The sequence below is a fragment of the Myotis myotis genome, unplaced genomic scaffold (genome assembly GCF_014108235.1).
Source record: "Myotis myotis isolate mMyoMyo1 unplaced genomic scaffold, mMyoMyo1.p scaffold_m19_p_1, whole genome shotgun sequence".
In the NCBI taxonomy this organism is placed as follows: Eukaryota; Metazoa; Chordata; class Mammalia; order Chiroptera; family Vespertilionidae; genus Myotis; species Myotis myotis.
In genome coordinates, this window is record NW_023416313.1 from 166,344,816 (window position 1) to 166,369,488 (window position 24,673).

The 24,673-nt window shown below is 42.8% G+C and overlaps 1 protein-coding gene across 1 annotated transcript in view; it reads right to left on the bottom strand.

Annotated features, from left to right (window-relative positions):
• SHC4 (SHC adaptor protein 4) overlaps window positions 1–24,673 on the bottom strand; it is a 112,688-nt gene that overhangs the window by 53,124 nt on the left and 34,891 nt on the right. Inside the window, exon 3 of the mRNA XM_036300798.1 lies at window positions 3,894–3,957. Coding sequence (XP_036156691.1) covers window positions 3,894–3,957 — 64 coding nt within the window. The remainder of the gene's footprint in view (window positions 1–3,893; window positions 3,958–24,673) is intronic.

Sequence of the window (24,673 nt, forward strand, 5' to 3'; positions counted from 1 at the left end):
ATCAATAAGCCAAGCTGGTGTGGCTCAGTGGTTGGGCATCAACCTATGAACCAGAAGGTCACGGTTTTATCCCGGGTAGGCCACATGCCGGGTTGCAGGCTCAGTCTTGAGTGGGGAGCATGCAGGAGGCAGCCAATGAATGATTCTCTCTCATCACTGATGTTTCTTTCTCTCTCTCCCTCTCCTTCCTCTCTGAAATCAATAATATATATTTAAATCAATAATAACATATCCACAAGTGAGGATTTTAAAAATGGAATGCAGCAGTTAAATCTGAGCCCTCAGAACTTTTCTCACACATTCCCTTCTCCCCAAGTATTTGGAGTAGAGGCCTGGTTTATATAAAAGGAATTCCTGAGAGAGTTTGGATTAACTGAACTCTCAAGTCCTTTTGAACATCACAAGTATTAAAAATATAAAAAGTTGCTGTCTAAGTGTTTTTTTTTGTGATGATTAAGAATATGAAAAACACAATGTAGCAAAACTTATGGGAAGCAGCATTTATAGCTATAAACACATTAAAAAAGAAAGGCCTCAAATCAACAACCTAGCTTTACAGCTTAAAGAACTTGAAAAAAAAAAAACTAAACCCAAAACTAGCAGAAGGGAGGAAAAAATGAAGATGAGAGCATAAATAAGTGATATAGAGATTAGAAAACAAAAGAGAAAATCAACAAAAACAAAAGTTGGTTCTTCAAGAAGATCAAACTTGACAAACCTTTAGTTAGATATACTAAGAAAACGATAAGACTCATGTTATTAAGATCAGAAATGAAAGTGGGGACATTACTACTGACTCAACAGAAATAAAAGGATTATAAGAGTACTATAAACAATTGAATTCCAACAAATTGGATTACCTAGACAAGATAGATAAATTTCTAGAAACATTAGACCTACCAAGACTAATCATGGACAAATAGAAAATCTGGATAGATCTACAACTAGTCAGAAACAAAACACAAAACACACACACACACACACACACACACACACACACACACACACAGGACATAATATATTTTACCACAATTTTTTAAGTGTTGACAAGGACATGGAGAAAATAAAAGCCTGTGCACCATTAGTAGGAATGTAAAATGGCACAACCACTATAGAAAACAATATGACAGTCCTCAAAAAATTAAAAATAGAATTACTGTATGATCCAGCAATCCCACTTCTTGATATATATCCCCACAAAATTGAAAGCAGAGACTTGACCAGATATTTGGACTCCCATTTTCATAGCTAAAATGTGGAAGCAACCCAGTGTCCACTGACAGATACATGGACAAGCAAAATGCATTATATACAGACAATGGGATATTATTCAGCCTTAAAAAGGTAAGGAATTCTGACACATGCTGCAACATGGATGAACTCTGAGTATATTATGCTAAGTGAAAAAGACAAATACCGTATGATTCCACTTAAATGAAGTACTTAGAGTAGTCCAAATCATGGCGATAGGAAGTATGGCGGTGGATGCAATGTGATTCCCATTGCCTATTATCTTTATTCCCATAAAGCTGTGGAAGCCAGGTCTTAAGATGCCATCTTTAAATATTTGTGATGTTCAAAAGGACTTGAGAGTTACACACACACACACACACTAGAATGGAGAGAGGAATGGGAAGTTATTGTTTAATGGGTAGTGGAGTTTTGGTTTTTAGAAGATGAAAAGAGTTGTGGAGATGGATGGTGGTAATGATTGCACAACATGAATGTACTTAATATCACTAAACGGCACACTTAAAATGGTTAATAGGTAAACTTGATATTATGTATATTTCACCACAATTTTTTAAGTTGTGGGGGAAAGAGTATAAAAAATACAAAGTGCTTAGAAGAGTCCCTGGCATGTACTAAGTATTCAGTAAATGCTAGCTGTCAAAGGAAATTTAACTCAAAATTTTCCTTTTTTGTTAAAGGTGTACTTTCTGGAACAATAATAGCCTGGTTTGTTTTGTTTGGGGGTATGGACTCCCTACTCCTGAAATGAGAAAACCTTAAATGAATGGGCCTGTTTGTTGGGACCATCCAGTTGCAGCATCCTATTCACAGAGGTTCTGAGAAGTAGGAGGATGCTTTTCTAATAGAATTCAAAGTCATGCATCAGAGTTTTCCATACCATGTGGCTCATCTGAGTCATCCTGGGTTACACCGGGTTCAGCTCTAGGCAAAATGATGAAGAATGATGACAAATGAGGCAGGGTGGTATGGAAATAGAGCTCTAAGGTGGGAATCTGAAGACCTGGCTTCTATAGCTGGCTCTGATCTTCATGATCCTAGTGACTCAAGATAAATCTCTTCTCTGAGCCACAGTTTAGTAACTGGCAAAATGAGAGGGTCAGCCCGGAGGATACCCAAACATTCCTTCCCTTTTAAACAGTTTCCATTTCTAAGACTTAGACAGTTATCTTAAGAGCCTTTATGTCCCCTTTGGACTTTTCAAAGCAACTATACATCCTAGAGTTAATAGCTTAATAACAATAATACTAATTACCATTATTGTTGAAAGTCTAATAGGTGTCAGACGCCGTGTTAAGCACTCTGTAGACATCATTTCACTTAATTCTTATATAACTCTGTAAAGTAAGTGCAATTTTCTCCCGTTTTACAGATGAGGAAACCAAGGGTCTAAAAGGTGAAGTGACTTGTCCAAGATCACACAGTTGGTAGTGTTAAGGAGAAAACCGCAGGCTCCAAATGGAGGCACTTGCACTAAAGCCCATGTCACTGAACCTACTCTTTTATTTTATTTTATATTTTTATTGATTTCAGAGAGGAAGAGAGAGAAACATCAACGATGAGAGAGAAACAATGATTGACTGCCTCCTGCACACCCCCCACCGATGATTGAGCCCCCAACTTGGGCATGTGCCCTGAAGTGAAATCGAACCTGGGACCCCTTAGTCCAGCAGGCCGACACTCTATCCACTGAGCTAAACCAGCCAGGGCTGAACCTACTCTTAATACCTGACCCAATTGCTGTTTCAACTTTTTCCAGGAATGTAATCTTAATCAGTCAATCTGGAATGTTCCGGTCAGTACCCGTGAGGTAACCTCTCACATGGGCCTTCTGCATCCGAAAGGAAACTGAGGCAATTTGCCTGGTAAGGCCCCCACCTTTCCCAAAGGGAAGGTAAGCTTGCCTGAAACAATCCTTTTTTTCTTTTGCTAATCATTTCCTTGTCTGGCAGTTTCTGCCTAGAAAGGCCTTCTATACTGCACAGTTTCTCGGAGCACCTCTCTATTTATTCGACGGGATGTTGGCCGGTTTAATAAAGCCAATTAGATCTTCAAATTTACTCAACTGAACTTTTGTTCTTTAAAAGTAGGAGGCAGAGGCAGGATTTAAACCCAAGTCTATCTAACACCAAAACTTGTGCTCTTTCAGCATGAAAAGTTCCTTCTCCCCATGTGTTATTATCTCATCTCTGCCAGCACCCGTGTTTGCATTTGAAATCAGCCAAGGAGTTTAAAACGTCTAAAATGTTAAAAATACAGATATTAGATCATATTCAAATTGGAAGGTACCAAACTGGCCATCTGGTTCAACAACTTCACTTTACAGGAATAAGAAAGAGTCTCAGACACAGAAGATACTGCGTTCGAAAGAAGGTAAGGACCCAGGCCTGGAACCCAGACGGTCTCACTTGAACCCCAGGAGCTTTCTCTGCTCTGTCCTTCCAGGCAACACCATTTAAGACAAGTCGGAAAATCTGAGGGGCCAGAGTGACTTTGAGTTGTATCTCTACTACCATGCCAACTAATAAAGGCCATTCGGGACCTTAAGTCATATGGTGGAATGACCTAACAACTATTTTGATATCATCGTTCTCATAGTTGGGGAAACATAAAAGAAGAAAACCACACCAATATTTATTTACCTTTCGCTTTTTAGTGGCTCCGTTTGCCCCAGGGACAGCTTCGCACAGACGGCTTATTGCTTCCCTATGGAACAGAAACCATATGAAGACTTAGCGTACTGTCTAGTGCGCAGTAAATGCTCAATTAATGTTAGCAAGTATTATACTACACACATCGTGGCGAGTCTGACATAAGCAACCTTCCCCACTCCCATAGGGGAAAACACGCTTGGTACTTCCAGCAACTCCCTAATGCTGAAAAACTGCTTTATAATAAGCAGTCCTACCCATCACCTTCGTCTCATTTTTTTTTTCTAGGCTTTTCAGGTTTGTTTTTTTTTGTGTGTGTGTTTTGTTGTTGTTGCTGTTAATCCTTGCCCAAGGATATTTTTCCCCATTGATTTTTAGGGAGGGTGGAAGAGGGAAGACAGAGAAACATCAATGGGAGAGAAACACATCGATTGGTTGCTCCTGCATGAGCCTCGCCCAGGACCCAGGCCCGGTAAGAGTCAGCAACCAAGGTACATGCCCTTGACTGGAATCTAACCTGGGACCCTTTGGTCCACAGGCCAATGCTCTATCCACTGAGCCAAACCGGCTAGGGCCAGGTTTGGTTTTTAGTGTTGTTGTTTTTTAACCAACAAGGAAGGGCAGAACTTTATTGTCTGAGACTATTTCACAGTTTACCTTTAGCATAACCTTCTCTGTGGTGCTATGAATAAAAAGCTTCATGGTAGCTCAGCACCGAAGACAATTAAATACAAAAGAACCTGACACTAGAGGAAGTTTGAAAGGAAAGGGAGAGACTGAACTTCAACATGGTCTCAAATGGAGCCTTATTGACCAAGCTACTGCTACGAGCCATTGAGCTCTCACGTAATTTCACAGAAGAAAGGAAAATCAATAACAAATTTCCTCCTTTGCTTATTTTTCTGCCCTTTCTATATATTGCACTTCCTGAGAGAAAGGCTCCACTAAAACAAGTAGCTGCTCCTTAATGGAAGTGGTGAACGCACTGGCGCCCTCCTCCCCAGAAATGCAGTTAGAACTAAGAGCTTCTGTCTCCGGCCTCCGCATTCACAACCGCCCAAGCTTTCACTCGCGTAATCTGAGCCCTCGCCATGTGGCTTTCAATACTTATAGTAAACTTTTCACAAAGCAAATGGAAATCTCTAAGCTCTTCCCCGGATTCCCCGGAGATCACTGTTCAAATTAGTAAACTATATTAACACGCACAATACAGTTTTTATATCTATTATTCTATTTCATGAAAATATTTTCTCTGAGATGTTTTCAAAAGGAGGAGCAGTTAGAGAGAGGAGAGACAGAGATAGAGGTAGAGAGAGACAGACAGAGAGCAAGAGAGGCAGAACAATTCTAGTAGACACTTTAGACAGAAGAAGAATAAAAGAATTTCCAAAGATTTTAGATATTACTTTGGATTTATAATGTAGGTTTTAGTTCCGATTCTTTTGTGTTTCTGGATGATTTTTTTTTTTTTCTGGATAAGTAATTATTCGAAGTTGTTACTTTTTATATAGGACCTTGTAGTTTTACAAAGTGCTTCTTCTCCAAGGTATTATCTTGTCTGATTTTTGCATAAATACCTGCCACCAAAAGATAGAATGGCTTTTGGGCTTAGCGTATTTTCTCAGGATTTCATATTTATTGTTTTCCTAGGATTTCAAACTTTGTCTCTGGAGTCAAATAGAAGGATAACATAGAGGGTTGGGCTCTTTTGTTTGGTTGATTGATGTTTGAATCATCTTAATGATTAATCAATAATTGATGAGACACATATAATTGATCCAAATTGGCCTCTGGTGTTGCCAAAATAACTAGTGCAGGCACCCCACTAGGGTGTTGGTATTTAATAACGATGTATTATAAGAAAGGCATTATCAGATCCTTTACTCCGTGAGAGCCTACTGGTCCCCTGGAGTGCTTGGGTCTAAAAAGCTCCTTGTAAATGGTTTGAAATAGAAGTAAAAACAAAGATGAGCAGTGCTGCTGCTGCGTATAATAATAGTAATTATTCGAAGTTGTTACTTTTTACATAGGACCCTGTAGTTTTACAAAGTGCTTTCCCAGACATTGGGTTGTGTTTTTGTTTTGTTTTTTATTCTCATACCAACTGTCAACACTGAAACAGGAATTTTGGGGGGTGAAAAAGATAGGTTTTAGGAAATTTTAGAAATTAAGAGAACCATGGAAGAAGCACAGGGCTGCAGAGCAGCAAGAGGCACATTTCCATAGAACGAGGGAGCTGGGAACAGCAAAAGGTCTATATTTACAAAATAAAGGGAAGGAAGCCCTTCATTCAGAAGAAGAAAGCCCAAAGGGAATAGGAAAACAATAAGGAAGGAGGGGGGAGAACCACACATGTCCCATGTGAGGCTCAACCTTTGAGCCCAGGAGTTACTATAGTAGCCAGTCTAAGGAAATAGTGACCAATCAGAGGGGATATCAAGGCACCAAGATCTGCAGCCTTTATAAGCCTAAGGAAAAGGAACTCAGTGGGACCCTTTCCCCTCCCCACAGGGGAGTCCGTACTTGTTCTTTAATAAATTTCCACCTTTGCTATACTACCCTCTGTCTGTGGATTCATTCTTCGACTCCAACGGACAAAGAATCCAGGTTCCAGTCCAAAAATTCCAATACCCTCTAACAAAATGTAAAGTTGTGACTTTGAATTAAAGAAAATGCTTTATTTTTTTAAAAAAAACCAAAAACCCTGCATTTTAGCTTTCTTTTCCCTTTTATTGAACTTATTGGTGTGACACTGGTTAGCAAAATTATACAGAGAGGTGGGACAACCTTCATGCTACCGATAGTAACAGACCTTTATTTCCCTCGCTGCTCGCGTCCCACCTTAGCCTTTAACTCCTCCCTATTTCTTTGGCAGTTTACCTCAGCCACATGGGCATAAGGATTGGTCAAAAAGAAGCCCTCGTGGCCGTGGCCGGGTAGCTCACTACATCCAGATCTATCTTTTCAGTTTATTTGGTAGACTTGCCTGTTTCCATTTCCCAAATGTTCATGAAGAAAAAGGAATCTTGACCAGGTTCAGCCACCCTTTCACATTAGAAATGCCTACTTCAGAATGCTGCAGCAGGAAGCCAGGGTTTTAAGGAAGGAGCAGCTCCTATGTACATGGCCAGGCCCGGCTGGAAGCATCTCATTCAGTCTTAGCAATGTCATTTTCAGGTAGGTACTTTACCCCTTTTACAAATGAGTATACTAAAGGTCAAAGAATTTAAATACCTGACTCCAAAAAATGCAGCTGATACTGGGAGAGACAACATGCAAATCCAGCTCTGAATTCAAAGCCTGAAGGCATGGGGCGGGGCGGGGGGGGGGGGGGGGGGGACGTGCATGGAAAGGACAGAGTCCTAGGATCCTGGGTCTACAGGAGAAAATATATTGGTGTCCTTCCCTTGCTCACTTCCCAACGTATAGAGGGTTCCTTTATTTTAAACAAATTATTGATCTGAGAAAGAGAGGGGGAGGGGAGAGAAAACATGGATTTGTTGTTCCACTTGTTTATGCATTCATTGGTTGATTCTTGTACGTGCCCTGATTGGGGATAAAACCCGCAACCTTAGTGTAACAGGACAGTGCTCTAACCAACTGCGCTACCCAGCCAGGGTCACAAGGGCTTCTTTTTAACCAATCCTTATGCCAATGTGGCTGAGGTTGATGGGGAAAATAAGACATTTCTTTTTTGGGGGGGCGGGGGGGACTAGCAATCTGAATTTATGCCAGTAACCTAATGTACATTCTTGAAAACCTATAATTAAGTCACTGCCCCTTTCCCAGAAACTGGTCTTGCAAAACCTGTTACCTAAATGCTCACATCGTACAGAGGCCATAAACCATGAGACAGCCCCCGGCGGGGGTTTATCAGCGCTGGCGCCAGGCCAGGCCCTCAGGTATGGTCTCAAGACCCCCAACACCTGGCGCTGTTTGCAAAGCCTGAGAAAGATCCGGAAGTACAATCCATATTTGGGGAACAAAGACACCAAAAGGGGATAAAAGAGGGGCTTCCACCATATTGGTTTGCTCAGAATTTGAGAGGCAACCTCCTCTGTGTCTGCCAGTGTAATAAAGCTGTGTAACTCCATTTCTCTAGGGTTGCTTGGTTTTTCTCCTGTCTTCTATTACAAGGTAAACTGCCACGGAAACAGGGCACAGAGGCAGGGGTCAACTCTGGAAATGGCTCACATGGATGCTCCTACCCTTTCCCAGCCCTCTGCTTTCCATACATTGGCTGTTACCAACTTATGTTATTCAGAGCCTGTCCATATGCCCAAGTGGGCAGCACATACGTGTGTGCACTGGCACCCTCACTCAGAACTTTAAAGTCAGTTGAGGCACAGGAAGTTTCACAGATTCTGAAAATCTCTTGACATACAACTTTGCTCAGAAAAAAAAAGAGGACACTTTTGCCTATGAACTTGCTTTTAAGAAGTAGTTATATTGTACACCATGTTCATAGCAGTATTATTCACAATAGCTAAACATAGAAGCAACCCAAGTGCCGATCTGCAGATAAATGGAAAAGCAAAATGTGATTATATATATACAATGGAATATTATTCAGCCTTTTACAAAGGGAGGAAATTCTGCAACATGCTACAACATGGATGAACCTTGAGGACACTGTGCTAAGTGAAATAAGGTGGTAACAAAAAGACAAATACTACATGATTCCACCTATGTGAGGTAGTTGGTCAAAAGCAGAAAGTAGAACGGGGGCGGCCAGGAGTCTGAGGGGGAGAGGAGGATGAGGGGTTATTGTTTAATGGGTATAGACTTTCAGTTTTACAAGGTGAAAAGAATAATGGGGTTAGATGGTAATGACGGCTGCAAAGCACTAAGAATGTATTTAATAGCACTGAATATACATGTAAAAACGTGTTATGATGGTAACTTTTGTTATGTGTATCTTACCACAAAAAAAACCAACAAAAGTACTTATTAATTTGAGACTTTAAAGAGAGTCACACTCTCTCTCCAATAAAGTTTGTGCCTGTTTGCACAAACTTTCCTATTTAATTTGAGAGGGCCCCCCTCACCAGCACCCCCAGAAAACCATCTGTGGGCCTCTTGGGAACCACAGGTCCCTGCTTTAAAACAACCTCTCAGATTCTGCTTTCTTCGCTGATATCAGTGTTAACAAATCTCTTGAAACTCCCACCAGGGAAGACAGATAGATGCCTGCATTTTGTTGCCTTTCTTTACAAAGATCTTTTCTTCCCCTCTGACTGGGGCTGAGAGATTAACTGTAACATTTTCCAGAACAAATAGTACTTCCAACGCTTTTCTGAAGTTTCAGCTATACCCTTTGACCTAAAGCGCTGACTTGACAAATGCTGAGGAAAAAGAAAACAGAGAACCCCAAGCAGGGGTCGGTCGCAGGGCTGGGTGCCGCCGCCGCCACCCCAGCTGCCCAGGCAGCCTGCATTTCTGCATAACCCATTTTGGGGCTGACCTGCTGTGAGAGGAGCAGAATTTTTGGAGTTGAAATGGCTGAAGATTTCCACCCTGGGAGCCTGCACTGCACGAGAAGGGAAGAGGGGAAACGCCCCACAGTACCAACAGTGGCCACTTTGTTTATTGTTTTTGCCACATGAGAAGGAAGGGGAGAAGTGGGCTGATGTAAGAGAATGAGAATGCAGTTGAAGATTTGCTTTTAAGCCTATAAAACCCTGCCTACACCATAGGACCAAAAAAAGATATTTTGTCTTAACGGAGTCCAAACTAATCATGCACACAAAGGCACCTTTCTTCACCAACCCTTGGTGGCTACAGTCCTCAAGTTATAACTTTTCTGTGTCTTTAACCCTTAAACAGTTAAGCTGCCCGAGAAGCATCGTTGCCTAACCGCGCCCCCAACCCCACCCCACCCCGCTTTATGTTTAAGTTTGGAAGGCAACAGCACAATCCAGGACCGAGTGGAGCATTTCATGGGGGAGGGGCTGTGGGACAGATCGTTTCCAGTGAATGTCAAAATGCAGTTCTCCAGTAAAGAGGAAAGCCAGAAAATGTGTAACATGAAACCAAGCAAATGGCCCCCTGGAACCGGTTAAGGCAGCTCCCTCCAGCTCCCAGCACACATGCGCGCGCGCGCGCACACACACACACACACACACACACACACACACACACACACGGAGGGACGGAGTGGTTTCAGTTTCGTCCAGGCTAACAGAAATGAGAATACATTTTAATCCCAGAAAAGAGCCTTTCCAAAATAATATTCAAAAAGACTCAGGCAAACAAAGCTACCCCTTTCCCAAGGGACTTTCCCTTACTTATCACCTCCAACATGAATCCTTACAGAAACCAGTGATCGGTGGAGAAGGGACAAGTTGTCGCCTGAATGTGTCATATCCATGAAGGAAGGGACCTGCAATTCAGACTCCACGTCAGTGGGGTATTATGTTGTTCCAATTGTTCTAGGGAAACGAGTACCTTTTTTTTTTTTTTTTAAATTTCTGTCTTTAGAACATCAAGGCTCAGTGATCTGTGTGTTCAATTTTGTTCAGTTTGGTGAAATCAAAGACATCCAAGAACTTGTGCGAGCCAGCAGACAGGACACTTTAGAACAGGAGCCTGTCTCCGTGGCGATAAGCACACAATGGATGCAGTCAATGCCAGAGGCCGGCTGAGAAGGGAAAGCTTCAAACTCCCTTCCTGCTATCATCAAGGGGCATCGCCCAGGCACTCTGGGAGGGTAGGCTCAGCCCATAAAATCTAGCCTTTCATTTCAGAAACAGGCACTTTGGTCCCAGGGTGGTCGAGTAAAGGCTCTCAGCACTGCCCTCAGCACTGGCTCTCACACTGACTTTTGGCACCACTCCATTCGACCTGACTCAGAGTTAAAACCTGAAGCTAAAGTACATTTGCAATTCTACCCAGCTCCAGCTGCCGCCAAACACAGGTGGTTCTGTCTGCTCCCCCTTCTGCCCTTTGGCTCTGATGCAAATGTTGACCCATCCATTGCACTTCAGTGAAGTAAAAGACCACCCTGCCCCCAGTACGGCACCTCCCTACAAGTCCCCCCTAATGAACAGAAATAAAAGTTTCTCCATTCCCCACAACGATTTGCTGTAATAGAATCACACGTATTTCAAAATTCAAACACCTGTCCCCACAAACTGATGGCTTATACACCTTCACAATACCGAAGCCCTGTGAAAATCACACTGGAGAAATGGAGTTGATTTCATACCAAAGACACTGGAATTTGTAAATCCAAAAGACTGTTCTCCTTTATTTTAGGGTAAGCTGGAATCTTCTAAAAAAAACTCTGTTTTAGACAAAGTATTCAAAACCTTAAGAAGGCATATCTTTTGGAGTTGGAGAGTGTACTTACTGCTCGTTCAGCGTGGTCAAAGCCAAAGCTCGTGAAGGAAAACAGATCCAACAGAATCACCCACTGTAGTCACCACATTTCACCACAAACGATGCTTATCGACTTACAAAAGTTAAGCCTGTCTTCTAAAAAGTAAGATTAGCACTATTTAGATATTTAAGTTTGCCATGGAGGTCCCATCATACTGAGGAAGACAGCAGTTGGTGGGATGAGTGTATGACTTCCACTACTGTTTTTTTTTGTTGTTGTTGTTAAAAAAACAAACAACATTTTAAAAGGCCGGTTGGCCTATGTGCATATGATAGATTTGATGTGGTAATTCCATCTCTTTTCATTGTGGGTGTGCTACAGTGTCCTGTCTGGAAGGAATCACAGCTGGCCTAACCAGTCGAGTCCACTGTGGGAAACAAGGTAGGAAAACCGTGCCTGCGCATCTGCTATGCACTCACTTCAAAGTTCAATCACTTTCTAAGCTAACCATTTAGATAAGTGATGATCAAACTTGAAAGTTTTTAAGAAGCAACTGGGATGCTGGTTAAAATGCAGGTTCCTGGGCTGTTCCTACGGATTCTGATTCTATAGGTCTGGGATGGGAAGCAGATCAGTTCATGGACCACACAGCTGATTAAAACTTCTACTTGGACTCACTGCCCAGGAGGCCTGGCTCTGTGCCCTGCAGAGTTGAGCAGATGGTTGTATTAGAGCAGTGGTTACTAATGTTGTGGCCCCACCCCATAACAAAGAAACAGAATTTCCGGAGGATGAGGCCCAGAAATCAGGATTTTAAAAAGATTCCCAGGTGATTCTAATGTGTAGCCAAGGTTGAGAACCACTGCATTAGTGCATGCTAAGGAATCAGGTCACCTGTTTCTCGTGGCGAAGGGAGGGGAGGAAGGCTACACCACCTGTACATTTGATGATGCTCCATTTGGACGAAAATCTGTCTTCAACGTAGTCACTTAATGTGCTGCAATAGGTATCTGGTATAACCCATCCTTTCCTCTCTCCTTGGTTCCCTTCATCCCTGCCATCCCCTTCTTGGGAAGAGCTCTCACCAGAGGGTGTCTGGAGGTCCGGAACCTCTTTGCTCACATCACCCCTGGCACACACAGGTGGTGATGAGTGATCTGCATTTGCCCTCCATCTGGCAGCCTGGATGGTGAGAGGCCGAGTCCACCTGCCCCTCAAAAGGCACTCATGCTCAGGGCAGTGGTTCTGAACCCTGGCTGGACATCGGGGAAACACGGAGGAGCTTTAACAAATCCAGAAGACTGGGTCTCACCTCTAGACATGCTGATTTAGCTGGTACAGGCTGGGGCTTGGGCGTTCCCAGCGCTCCCCCAAGTGTTTCCAACAGAGCTAAGATTGAGAACCACTCAAAGCAGCACTTGGCAGGTGTTTGTTGTAAAGGGCGAGGTAGTAAAAATGTTACGTTTTGAGGGCCATACAGTCTCTGTTCAACTACTGATCTCTGCACTTGTACCTCGAAAAGCAGCCACAGATATTACATAAGCGAATGGGCATGCTCACGTGCTGGTAAGACGTATGGATACTGAAATTTGAACTCAGATAATGTCCACATTCACAAAATATTCTTCTTTTGACCCCCCCCCTCCCCAACCCCCCGCCAACAATTAAAAAAATGTCAAAAGCCATTCCTGGCTCAAAAGGTGGCAGACTCAAACTCCAATGTAGCAGCCTGGGTTGGCGGGCAGGCTGTGGCTTGCTGACCCCCCTCTGGAGCAGACTAGAAAGTGATGTGAGCGACTGTGGGGTCAGGTCTGCTATTAGCTTGTGTGCAGCAGAAAAAAACTACTAGAATTCCACCTTTAATCTTTACAGACAAAGATTATTTCTATGCCTTTTGGACCTGGTCTTGTTCAGTACCTTGGTACAAGAAGCTGGATTTTATAAGAAATGAGTCTCCTACTAAAATTCCTTTTACAAACTGCAAATTATTATCTTTCATCCTTTGTCCCTCCCACCAACACTCAGTGGAGGGAGAGGGGAACTAAAACTCTTTTTAAAAATATCAACTAAGCTTCATTATGTGCATAATCCAGTACAAAGTGCTTGGGGGATACAGAAATAAGCAAAAGTGCAAAATTATAGTAAATGAGAAAAGGAAAAAAAGTTGAGGGCTGTGCCCTAACTGGTTTTGGCTCAGTGGATAGAGCGTTGGCCTGCGGACTGAAAGGTCACAGGTTCGATTCCGGTCAAGGGCATGTACCTTGGTTGCGGGCACATCCCCAGTGGGAGGTGTGCAGGAAGCAGCTGATCGATGTTTCTCTCTCATTGATGTTTCTAACTCTCTCTCCCTTCCTCTCTAAAAAATCAATAAAATATATTTTTTTAAAAAGTTGAGGGCTGTAATTTCTCTATAACTCCTCTAGGATAACAGAGTGGTTAAGTGGGCTCTGCAACCTGACAGTCAGAGTTGAAAATCTAGCTGCTTCTTACCAGCTCTGTGACCTTGAGCAAGTCTGTAAAGCTCTCTGTCTCCGTCCCTTAAGTCTACAAAATGGGAATAATAATAGAGCTTTAAACAAGGCCTCAGGAAATGCTAGCCATTATCATTGCTTAATCCTTATCATTTCCATCTGCTTTCAGAACTGGGTTTAGCCTACTTTTTACAATGCCTAGGACCTAGCAGAGTCCTCTTGTGTGTTATAACAGGAATGCTATAGACAATATGCTGTAAAGGTCTGATTATGTCTATCATGCAAATAGTAATGGATCATACACGTTTCTAGAAAGGTAGAATGCCTCTCTGATCTTCTTTGGATGACCCAGAGCACCTAGTAGGCCTTTAGACAGCTCTGTGGCATGAAACAAAGTATGATCCTTGTCCCCCTGTGTAACCCATATCCCCCTGCAGAACAGAGATGTTTGTTGCTCCAGTTGTTGGAATGGTCAGGACTAAAGGCTCACAGCTGAGTTCCCAGAAATTGTCCTCTCTTTAAAGCAGTTACCCTGACTATAGATATGCCCCTCCCCAGAGGCAGCAGGCAACCTGTGACAAGTCAATACAGGTTTGAAGGCCTGGTCTGTTTGCCCATGACATCTGCTGAGGCCTCTGTTGACATGGCACCACTAGTCAACCTCCCGCTGCCCAGGGTTGCATTCTCACTCCCTCAGCATCTCGAGAGCCCTCCTAGCAAATCTTCTGCCTTTCACTCTCCATCTCAGAGTCTGTTTCTAGATCCAGCCTAATTCCTGCTAAGGAGCTGCTGCCAGAACTATGCTACTTTACATTGGCATAAACACTTCAGTAGAGGATGTCTTTCTCTTTTTTATAGTTCAACTTAAGCAGGAAGTTTAATGATCAAAACGTTCCTTTTAAGAGTCTGTGTTGTCACAGGTGACTGTGAAAAAATCATTTTCAGAGAAATTCTCATAAGTAGTTCAGATGATCTGGATCAAAAAGATCCACCTTCTTCCTGTTCAAGCATGTGTGAACATACACATTTTCCTAGAGTGGGTGCAGCTCTCACAAGCTACAACTCATGTCTAAGTAGAGGGGTCAGAGCTGAGCACTTACTCCACACGGCACTTCTCAGGTTTCCGAAGGAGAATGCCAATGAGAACGGAGAGATCTGCATGCAGGTGAAGAGATGCACCAACTGTCCTACATTTCCTTTGGCCAAAAGCTCCCTTTTTGTCTAAGAAAGGGCTCTCCCAGGCTGGATTAGCCTGTAAGGAATTTTGAGCGCCTCCCCTCTAACTCCACTCTTCCCCAGAAGAAATGTAATATTGACTTCTCTGGCTCTACATACATATATACATATATACATATATATAAACATATAGCAGAATTAAAACTCACTGCTCTGGCTTTCCCTAGGCTTTGCCCTCAACTTTTCAAAACCAAAACAATAAAAACCTCATGCTTTGGGGGATTTTCTGGGGAACCACTTTTTTAAAACTAGGGGCTCCCATATGATTTGTGGTCTAACAGGAGACCTCATTTTGAAACCACTAGGTAGGCCTCCTTTACATCTGTGGTTCCCAAAGTGTGGCCCATGGACCAGCAGCATCAGCAACATCTGGGAACTTGTTAGACACACACATGCTGTGTTTTAAGAAGCCCTCCAGGTGACTGATTCTCCTGCATGCTAAAATTTGAGAACCACTGTCTGACACAATCTCTTTTGTTCCTCAGGAGAGCTGAGCAAAGGACAGTGAAACTATCCTCACCTACAGATTTATGAGCATCTGAATGAAGGTCTCTCAGAGGGAACTCACAAACCAGGAATCTGGCATCTTGAATCCAGATGGATTAAACATTTCCTTAATATTCTCTCATTCTAATTGAGACATGGTACACAAGAGCCAAGCAGATATGATTTCTGGTTCCAACACTTGCTAGGTGACAACCACGGTGAGTTCTGTAATTCCTGTAAGTCTAAGTATTCGCATGGGCACAATAGGGTTAATAGTAGTATCTATTTTATAAATGTTAACTTTTGTGATGAGGACAATGCTGATGATAGTAGCTATTAATTAATAATAAACTTCTCTCTATAGACTGTGTGTTAATAGTTGAAAATCATGTTTGACTCCCTGAAACTAGAAAGAGTTGAAGTTTAGCAAATTCTTTGAGAAATTCTACTTTTTATCTGAACCAACTCATTGGACCCCAACGCTCTCTGAACCAAAATGAGTATCTTCGGTGAATGTATTTTTATTCCTGTGTTCAGTAATATATACAAACTAGAAGCCCATTGCACGAAGATTCACGCAATAGGCCTCCCTTCCCCTGGCTGCCAGCACCGGTTTTCCTCCGGCACCCGGGACCCAGGCCTTTGGTCCGGCTGCAGCGGAGAAGCCAAGTCTCTTCAGTCTTCACTCTGGCCGGAGCCTCCAGTCTTCGTTCCGTGCCTGCATATGCAAATTAACCGCCATCTTTGTTGGGTTAATTTGCATAGTCACTCTGATTGGTGGGCGTAGAGGAATGACACCAATTTGCATGTTTCTCTCTCTCTTTTTTGCATGTTTCTCTTTTATTAGTGTAGATCAGTGGTTCTCAACCTGTGGGTCGCGACCCCCTTGGCGGTCGAACGACCCTTTCACAAGGGGTCACCTAAGACCATCCTGTATATCAGATAGTCACATTACGATTCATAACAGTAGCAACATTACAGTTATGAAGTAGCAACGAAAATAATTTTATGGTTGGGTCACAACATGAGGAACTGTATTTAAATGGCCAGAAGGTTGAGAACCACTGGTGTAGATGGTGTCCATGTGCCAGCGTTCTATCATGGAAGCAGGGACCTGACCCACTTGTCTAGAGCTCCTCATTCTAGAATCTGGCCTCATTCAAGATACCAGAGTCCATGTGTATAGACCGTCTGCATATTTTCTCTGACTCCCAGCAGTGACCATGGAGCTTTCAAGACCTCCAGAATCATCTCAAAATCTCTTAGAAGCCCTGACTCCTTTCTGTTAATAAATATTTATTAATTCAACCATGCCCCAGGGACTGTAGCTCTGAAAACTGCCAGACCCATGGACTAGGCCCATGAATCAGAGAGAACTTTCAAGCCCAAAGATGATGGATGATGGAGCCCTTATGATTGCTCCATTGAAGCATCACTCCCTATGATTGACCCAATTCCTTCTAGGCCAGACCCACTCTGGGGTACCCTCTGAGCTTTCTCAAGAGGCTCTCATACCACTACAGTAAGAATGTTTCCAAGAACAATGGTTCCAAAGGCCTTTTCTACTTGCCTTATTAAATTATTCAGACCGCGGATGACCATTGTGTCCATCAAAACAAAAATTAGAAACCCACTCTCTTGCTCCTGTTGAACATCTGCAGAGTATAATCGAGAATGCTTGGGGTGCCACAAACATTTAGTACTAACTCCTAAAGGAAACAAAAGAGGGCCACAAAAGGGAGATACCTGAATGCATTCTCATCTAGCTCTACAAGTTGTAAAGAAAGCTTGGGTTGGGGTGGGGGGATTACCAGAAAAAGCTATTTCACTCTAAAATCAGAGCTAAAAATACTGTGGTCTCCCCATAGGCTTCAACATTCATGCATTTTTAAGCACTGAATTAATTTGCTTCTCCTCAAACACTTGAGGCCAGTTCACTACCATGCATATTGGACATGGACAGATAGCTAACTGTTCTCGCTTGGGTCAGTGAATGTATGTATATTGTCTACTTGAGAGTGTGTGTTTGTGAGTGTATGTATTTGTGTGATAGTATCTACACATCTGTAAGTTTATATATACTCATAGATATATAGATATGATGAATAAGCAGGCCCTGATTTTATCTACCACATATTTTTAGAAACCACTCCATAGAGTAAATCATATTTTCATGGAAAAGACACTATAATTTGGAGTTTCACTCCTGACCAAGGGCTTTTTGGCAAATAAAATATAGACACTGTAAACAGCCTGCCGTGGAACAAAAATAATAACCATTTTACAAACCTTTATAAATATCCAAAGTATTAAAACAATGCTCTAAGTCCTAGAAAAGGAGCATATGCATATACAATACCTATCCATGTAGTCTCTAAGTTTCTTCACTCCATAAAAATACAGCTCCTTTGAATTATGTTCTTAAATTAATGCACTAGCTATAATAACATAAAACATTAACAATTTTGCAAACCTTAGATTTTAAGTGATGAATTAATAATTTTGCAAACCTTAGATTTTAGTGATGAATTAAATAGTCCCAAACTCCCTCTCTCTCTCTCTCTCTCTCTCTCTCTCTCTCTCTCTCTCTTCCCACACACACACCCCTCTCTCTTTCTTCCTCTCTCGCTCTCTTTTAAGGTGTCCAAAGAAAGTGATCTAATGTCTTCATTTCCCTTTGAGGTAGAAGTCCATTTTGTACTGTATCTACTACATCCATTTCACAAGCCTCTTTCCTCTTTAAATATATTGCAAATAAAGTTGCAATATATTTAAAGTGTGCAACATGATGACTTGATATACGTATACATTGCAAAAGGATTCCCACAATCAGATTACTTAACACCACCATCACCTAACATATTTACTTTTTTTTTTTTGCAGTGAAAACACTTCAGATGTAGTATCTTAGCAACTTTCAATTATACAATACAGTATTATCAACCATAGTCACCATGGTCTACATTAGATCCTCAGACCTTAATCATCAGGTAACTGAGAGATGGTACCCTTTTACCAACATCTTCCCATATCCTCCAACCCTCAACCCTCAGCCCCTGGCAACCACCATTCTACTTTCTGTTGCTATAAGTTCAACTTTATTTCTTTTTTGTCAAACCTCTTTTAGATTCCACGTATACGTGATGCCGTGCATTGTCTGGCTTACTTCACTTAGCATGATGCCCTACAGTTTCATTCAGGTTGTTACAACTGGTAGAATTTCCTTCTTTTTTTTTTTTTTAATATATTTTATTGATTTTTTACAGAGAGGAAGGGAGAGGGATAGAGAGCCAGAAACATCGATGAGAGAGAAACATCGATCAGCTGCCTCCTGCATGCCCCCCACTGGGGATGTGCCCGCAACCAAGGTACATGACCTTGACCTGAATCAAACCCGGGACCCTTGAGTCCGCAGGCCGACGCTCTATCCACTGAGCAAAACCAGCTCTGGCGAATTTCCTTCTTTTATTTATTTGTTGTTGTTATTGTTAAGCCTCACCAGAGGATACCCTTTTTCCATTGATTTTTAGAGAGAGTGGAAGAGTGGGAGGGGAGGAAGAGAAAAACACACACACATCAACGTGAGAGAGACACATCGATTGGTTGCCCCACCTCGTACACCCCCCCACCCAAACCAGGGGATCAAACCTGTGCCCTTGACCAGGAATCAAACCCCCAACCCTTTGGCCCATGGGCTGATGCTCTAGTCACGGAGCCTAACTGGCCAGGGCAGAATTTCCTTCTTTTTAAAGGCTGATTAATATGTGTGTGTGTGTGTGTGTGTGTGTGTGTGTGTGTGTGTGTGTGTGTATACCATATTTTGTTTATCCATTCATTTGTCAATCAATACTTGGGCTGTTTCCATCTTTTGGCTATCGTGAATAACATTTCTATGAACATAGGTATACAAATATCTGTTCGAGTCCCTGCTTTCAATTTTTTTAGATATATACCCAGAAGTGGAACTGTTGGATCAAATGGTAATTTTATTTTTAATTTTTTTTAGGAAATCCCATACTGTTTTCCACAGTGGCTACTCCATTTTACATTGCCACCAGTAATGCACAAGAGGTCCCAACTTCTCCACATCCTCACAAACTTTTGTTATTTTATGGTGTTTTTTTTAAAAAAATGATATCCATTCTAATGAGTGTGGAGTACTATCTCATTGTGGTTTTGATTTGCATTTCCCTAATGATTAGTATTGTTAAGAATCTTTTCTTGTGCTTATTGCCCATTTGTATACCTTCTTTAGAGAAGTGTCCATACAATTCCTTTGCCCAGTTTTTTAAAATTTATTGATTGGAGAGAGAGAGAGAGAGAGAGAGAGAGAGAGATGTGTTGTCCTTCCTATCTATACATTCATTGGTTGATTCTTACATGTGACCTGAACAGGAATTGAACCCGAAATATTGGTATATTGGGATGACACTCTAACCATCTGTGCTACCTGACCAAGGCTTTTTCCCAGTTTTTAATAGGGTTTTTGTTTTTATTATTGAGTTGTAAGAGTTCTTTATATGTTTTGGATACTAATCCTTTATTGTATATATGATTTGCACATTCTGTGTGTTGCTTTAGGAACTATACTGCTGGACCTTACACCTGTTCATTCAAATAGTAACTGTGCACCTGGATGTGAAAGACGTGCTAAATGACTGAGCAAAAACGTACTACTGTTGACTTTCATGCCCTCTCTCTCTTCACCTGACTCTGACATGCTCTCAAAACTCTTCCCAATTGCTTGGAAACATTTTTTTTTATTAACTAGACTTTTGAAGTCTTCTAAAAGGAATTTAATTGGCAATTTCATCTCAGATATCTGAGAAGTGAGATCTCAGTCCAAAATAGATTGTGAGGAACTGAGGAGCAGCAGAACTTGAAGCTAGAAGAAGTGGTGGTTACACACACACACACACACATCAAAACCTCCTGCAAGGGCTTCCTGACATCTACATGTGTGAAAGGAAGTACTTCCACTACATCAAATGTGTCTAGGAGCATTTGACTGTTATTTTTTTTCTATATATTTTTATTGATGTCAGAGAGGAAGGAAGAGGGAGAGAGAGATGAAAACATCAATGCTGAGAGAGAATCACTGATTGGCTGCCTCCTGCACGCCCCCTAATGGGGATCGAGCCTGCAACCCAGGCATGTGCCCTGACTGGGAATCGAACCACGACCTCCTGGTTCATAGGTCAACACTCAACCACTGAGCAACACCAGCCAGGCTTCACTCTTATGTTTTATTGTAGCTATTCTTACTAGCTGGTAAAGGTCATAAACCTTGACCTTGGAACACCAGGTCCTTACTGGCATCTTAACATTCTTTCCTGACCAATGAATAATGAAACTTTTTTTTTATCCAATCACGTACATCTGTCTCAGCCAGAGTGCTCGTGTTTCCATCCGTAGCATAACCACTGTGAACCTTAAACCTCCTTTCCACTCTTCTCAGTAATTTCCTCATTGGGAGCGTTCCCTTGCCTGGCAAGCTGATAGACTTGGCCTCTTCTCATGGTCTTCCTTTGGCATGTCATGTGGGCTGCAATCCTACTCCTACCTCCACGGCTTCCTCAAAGCTCAACACACACACCTGGTGCCATACAGTTACTCCAAGTCTTAGGTGAGATGCACACACTTATCCACACAGAGCTGCACCAATCCCATCCCTGCAATTCTCAGGAAATTTAGATAAATGCCAACCTGTACTCAAAGATATATTAACTTAGCTCCCCAACATGAAAATATTTGACCTCTATAGAATACTTTCCCTCCTAATGTCCACATTTCTTACACACACACACACACACACACACACACACACACACACACACGGGAAGTATGCATTTGCCTCTGAAGAACTGCCTTTAATGTCCTGCTGAAGCCAAAGAATCAAACCTTCAAGCTAGTAAGCTAATCACTGCTCAGGAGCAATAACGTTCCAAACAGGAAATTAGTCCAGTTACAATGTCCTCTGAATTATGATCTCTGCATCCTTGTTGCTTTACCTGGTACCAAATCACCCGAACAGCTTGCCAACTGTCTGCAGCAGCAGTTCAGAAAAATGTGGGTCAGGGTTTTCCTCCCCATGGGATGGGATGGGGCAGATAAATAATCCACAACATGCAGCCCCTTAGGATCCGCTAGAGAAAATGAGTCTTAGACCAGGACCCACTCATTCTCTAACAGCTCCCCATTTCCCTACACAGACGTCCCACCCCCCCACCCCCGCCCCTCAGCTGTCCTGGAGCGTGGCATGGGCAGATCCTGTGCTAGGTTGCCTTGCACTTTGTCTAGCTGATTCTTTTTTCTTTTCGCGAGGGCGAGAGTGAGGGGAGGAAGGAGAGGGGTGGGGAGGGAGGGGAAGGAAAGGTAAGGGAACAGGAAGCGGAGTGGAAGGAAGGGAAGGGAAGGGAAGGCACGGAAGGGAAAAGGGAACGGAACGGCAAGGAAGCGAAAGTTAATGGGCCAGGCGGCGGGAACGGAACTGCATCCGCGGAATTTAATTCAGGGCCCGGAAGGGATGCGGAGTGGTAGGGACGGAGAGTGGCGGGCAAGGGAGGGGAAGAGAAGGGCGAATGTAGCGAAGTGAAAGAAGGACGCTGCAAAGGGCCAGATGGCCTGGGCAGGGAGGGTGACGGGAGGGACAGGGCCGGTACGTGACGGGGACGGGCTATGCTTGGGCTTCCCGTTCAGGGCAGTCGCCCGGAATTTCACTGGCCTGTACTTGGCAGGGACGCTTCTGTCAGGTTCCTTTCCTTTCCTTGCCTCCTTTCCTTTCCCTTTCCCTTTTCCTTTCCTTTCCCTTTCCTTTCCTTTACTTTCCTTTACTTTCCTTTCCTTTCCTTTCCTTTCCTTCCTTCCTTCCTTCCTTCCTTCCTTCCTTCCTTCCTTCCTTCCTTTCTTTCTTTCTTTCTTTCTTTCTTTCTTCCTTTCTTTTTTTCTTTCTTTCCCAAATAGGAGTTACAAATATAATGTGAAAAATGCAGGAGGGTGCCAGAATAGTAAGCCAGTGATCTGTAAGTCCCTCCCACCAGCAGTATGCCTTGCCCCTTGGGATATATGGGGTGGGGCAAAAGTAGGTTTACAATTGTGAGTACACGAAGTACAGTTTATTCTTGTATTATTATTTATTAATCATTGTATTATTTTCCATACAACTGTAAACCTACGTTTGCCCACCCTGTATTATGTTCTGTGGTGATGAACTAAATGTGACCAATGACAGTTTCTTATGAAGTTCTGTTCTTTGGGCCTGGAAGCCAGGCCCTGTCCCACCAGCTCCACTTAGGTGATTGCCCTTGATGGGCTTATTCCTCCTGCCTGCCTCAGGCACCCAAACACAAGGAAGGTGGCATCTTAGGGGGAGAGGGACGATTTCTTCTGTGCATGATGTGGGTGCTTATTCAAGGGATGGAAGTTGGGCTTTAGGGTTTAGTGACCTGATTCTGTGTGTGTGTGTGTGTGTGTGTGTGTGTGTGTGTGTGTGTGTGTTTCAGATTAAATGAGGTGTTTTATTTTTAAACTCATGATGAGAACATTTTTACGGGAGAGAACAAATGACTATATCATCCTTAGCATGATTTTCAGCCCCTCTCTTTCCTTTACTTCCTTGGTATTGTTTTCCAGACATTTGAAGACAACTGTGGCTGCGAGCCTTTGTTTTCCTAATGATTGTGTTTCTCGTTTCTGTGGTGGAAAACCTCTTCCTTTGCCCTTTTGCATGAATACTCAGTTACTAACGATTGAGATCTGGTCCTGAATCAGTCAAGATCTGTGGGTGAGAATTCGCAGAGGAACACCAGTAACAGCCACCACAGGGCTCCCTCGGGGACTAAGTCTGGACTGAGGGGCGGAGTTCAGTGGGGCTATGAAGTGGGTGCCTCCTGTCCTCTTCTTTTTCTCTGCGGCTCTACTTGAGTCCTTTCTGTGTTCCAGACCCTGTGGACTCAGCCCCCAAACAAGGGGCAGGCAGGTCCCTCAGAAAGACAAGAACTGTGCCCCACGCTGCTCCTGTTTCAAATGCTGACCCAGTCCCTGTGTCTTAATCCTCGCTCCCCCTTGATTACCAGGAATTTCTTGTTGCTGTCGCCCTGTTATCTGGAATAAGGTGTGAACTAGGATAGACATGGTAACACCATTTATCAGGGTGGGACATTGGCCATGAGAAGCAAAGATCTTTTCTCTTGGAATTCTAACTGGTGCACTGAAAATTATTTTCTTGCATTCAGTAAGATATGAGCAAAGTGAAACTTTGTGAATATGTGAAAGTTAAATTTAAAACCATTTGAAGCCTGATTCCAGAGTAATGTTTTAATGATAACATCTAGGACAACTGGTAATAAAGCAACTCGAATAGTAGGTGAATGTCAAAATACACAGAAGTTGAGAGAGGAAAGGAGAATGAGATAAAGGAGGAAAAATTAAAAGAGACAGAAGAAGAGTAAATATTTGGGAAGTAGGGTGGAAATTAGAGGTTTGGAGGAAAGTGAGCCATTTTCTTATGCTGGTCACATGAGAACACTGTGCTCAGCAACATGCATGTGGCTTTGAGGTCCACACTTCATAGAATGCACCGTCTAATAGCGAGGGGCGAGGGGGACCAAAGAAATGATCCCGGGCCCAAGTAGAATGTTCCCACCCAGGTAACATACAGGGAGCTCTATGGCTGTGCACTAATACCCACGGCTATGCTTACATCCTCTTGTAGAATGTCCTATCGGACCTACCGTAGAGTTTCAAAGATCACTCCCACTTTCAGCAATATGTGAGCTCCTGGGGAAAAAAGTAAAAACACTTTCTTTCCTACATTGAATTTCCTTCGAAATACCAGCAAGGAATTCATTATGTAAAGGAATCCAGGGGTGCACTCTGCATGGTAACTGTTCTGTTCAGTAAATTTCAATTTTTGTTCATTCCTTAAAGTGGGACATACCTCTTTTATCTCTTCTCCTTTGTCTTCTACCTCACTTTCCTGGTGGCTTCTCTCCTTCTCCCATCTGGATCAGGGAGTCTCAGGACTGCTGCTGAGCCCAGGTAGCTATAAGATACAGCACCTCAAACTCTACAAGCCCCAGAGAATGGGTTCGAGAGCTGGGGAGGGCAGCCTGGAACATATGCTTCAGCCCTGGTACATGGAAATCGGCTTCATGGCCTTTAAGCCAAACCACAGACAATGTGGGCTAACGTGGCTGGAGTCTCCTGACTTCAAGGCAGACCACTTGCACCATAGGGCATCTTAAACCCTGAATCTC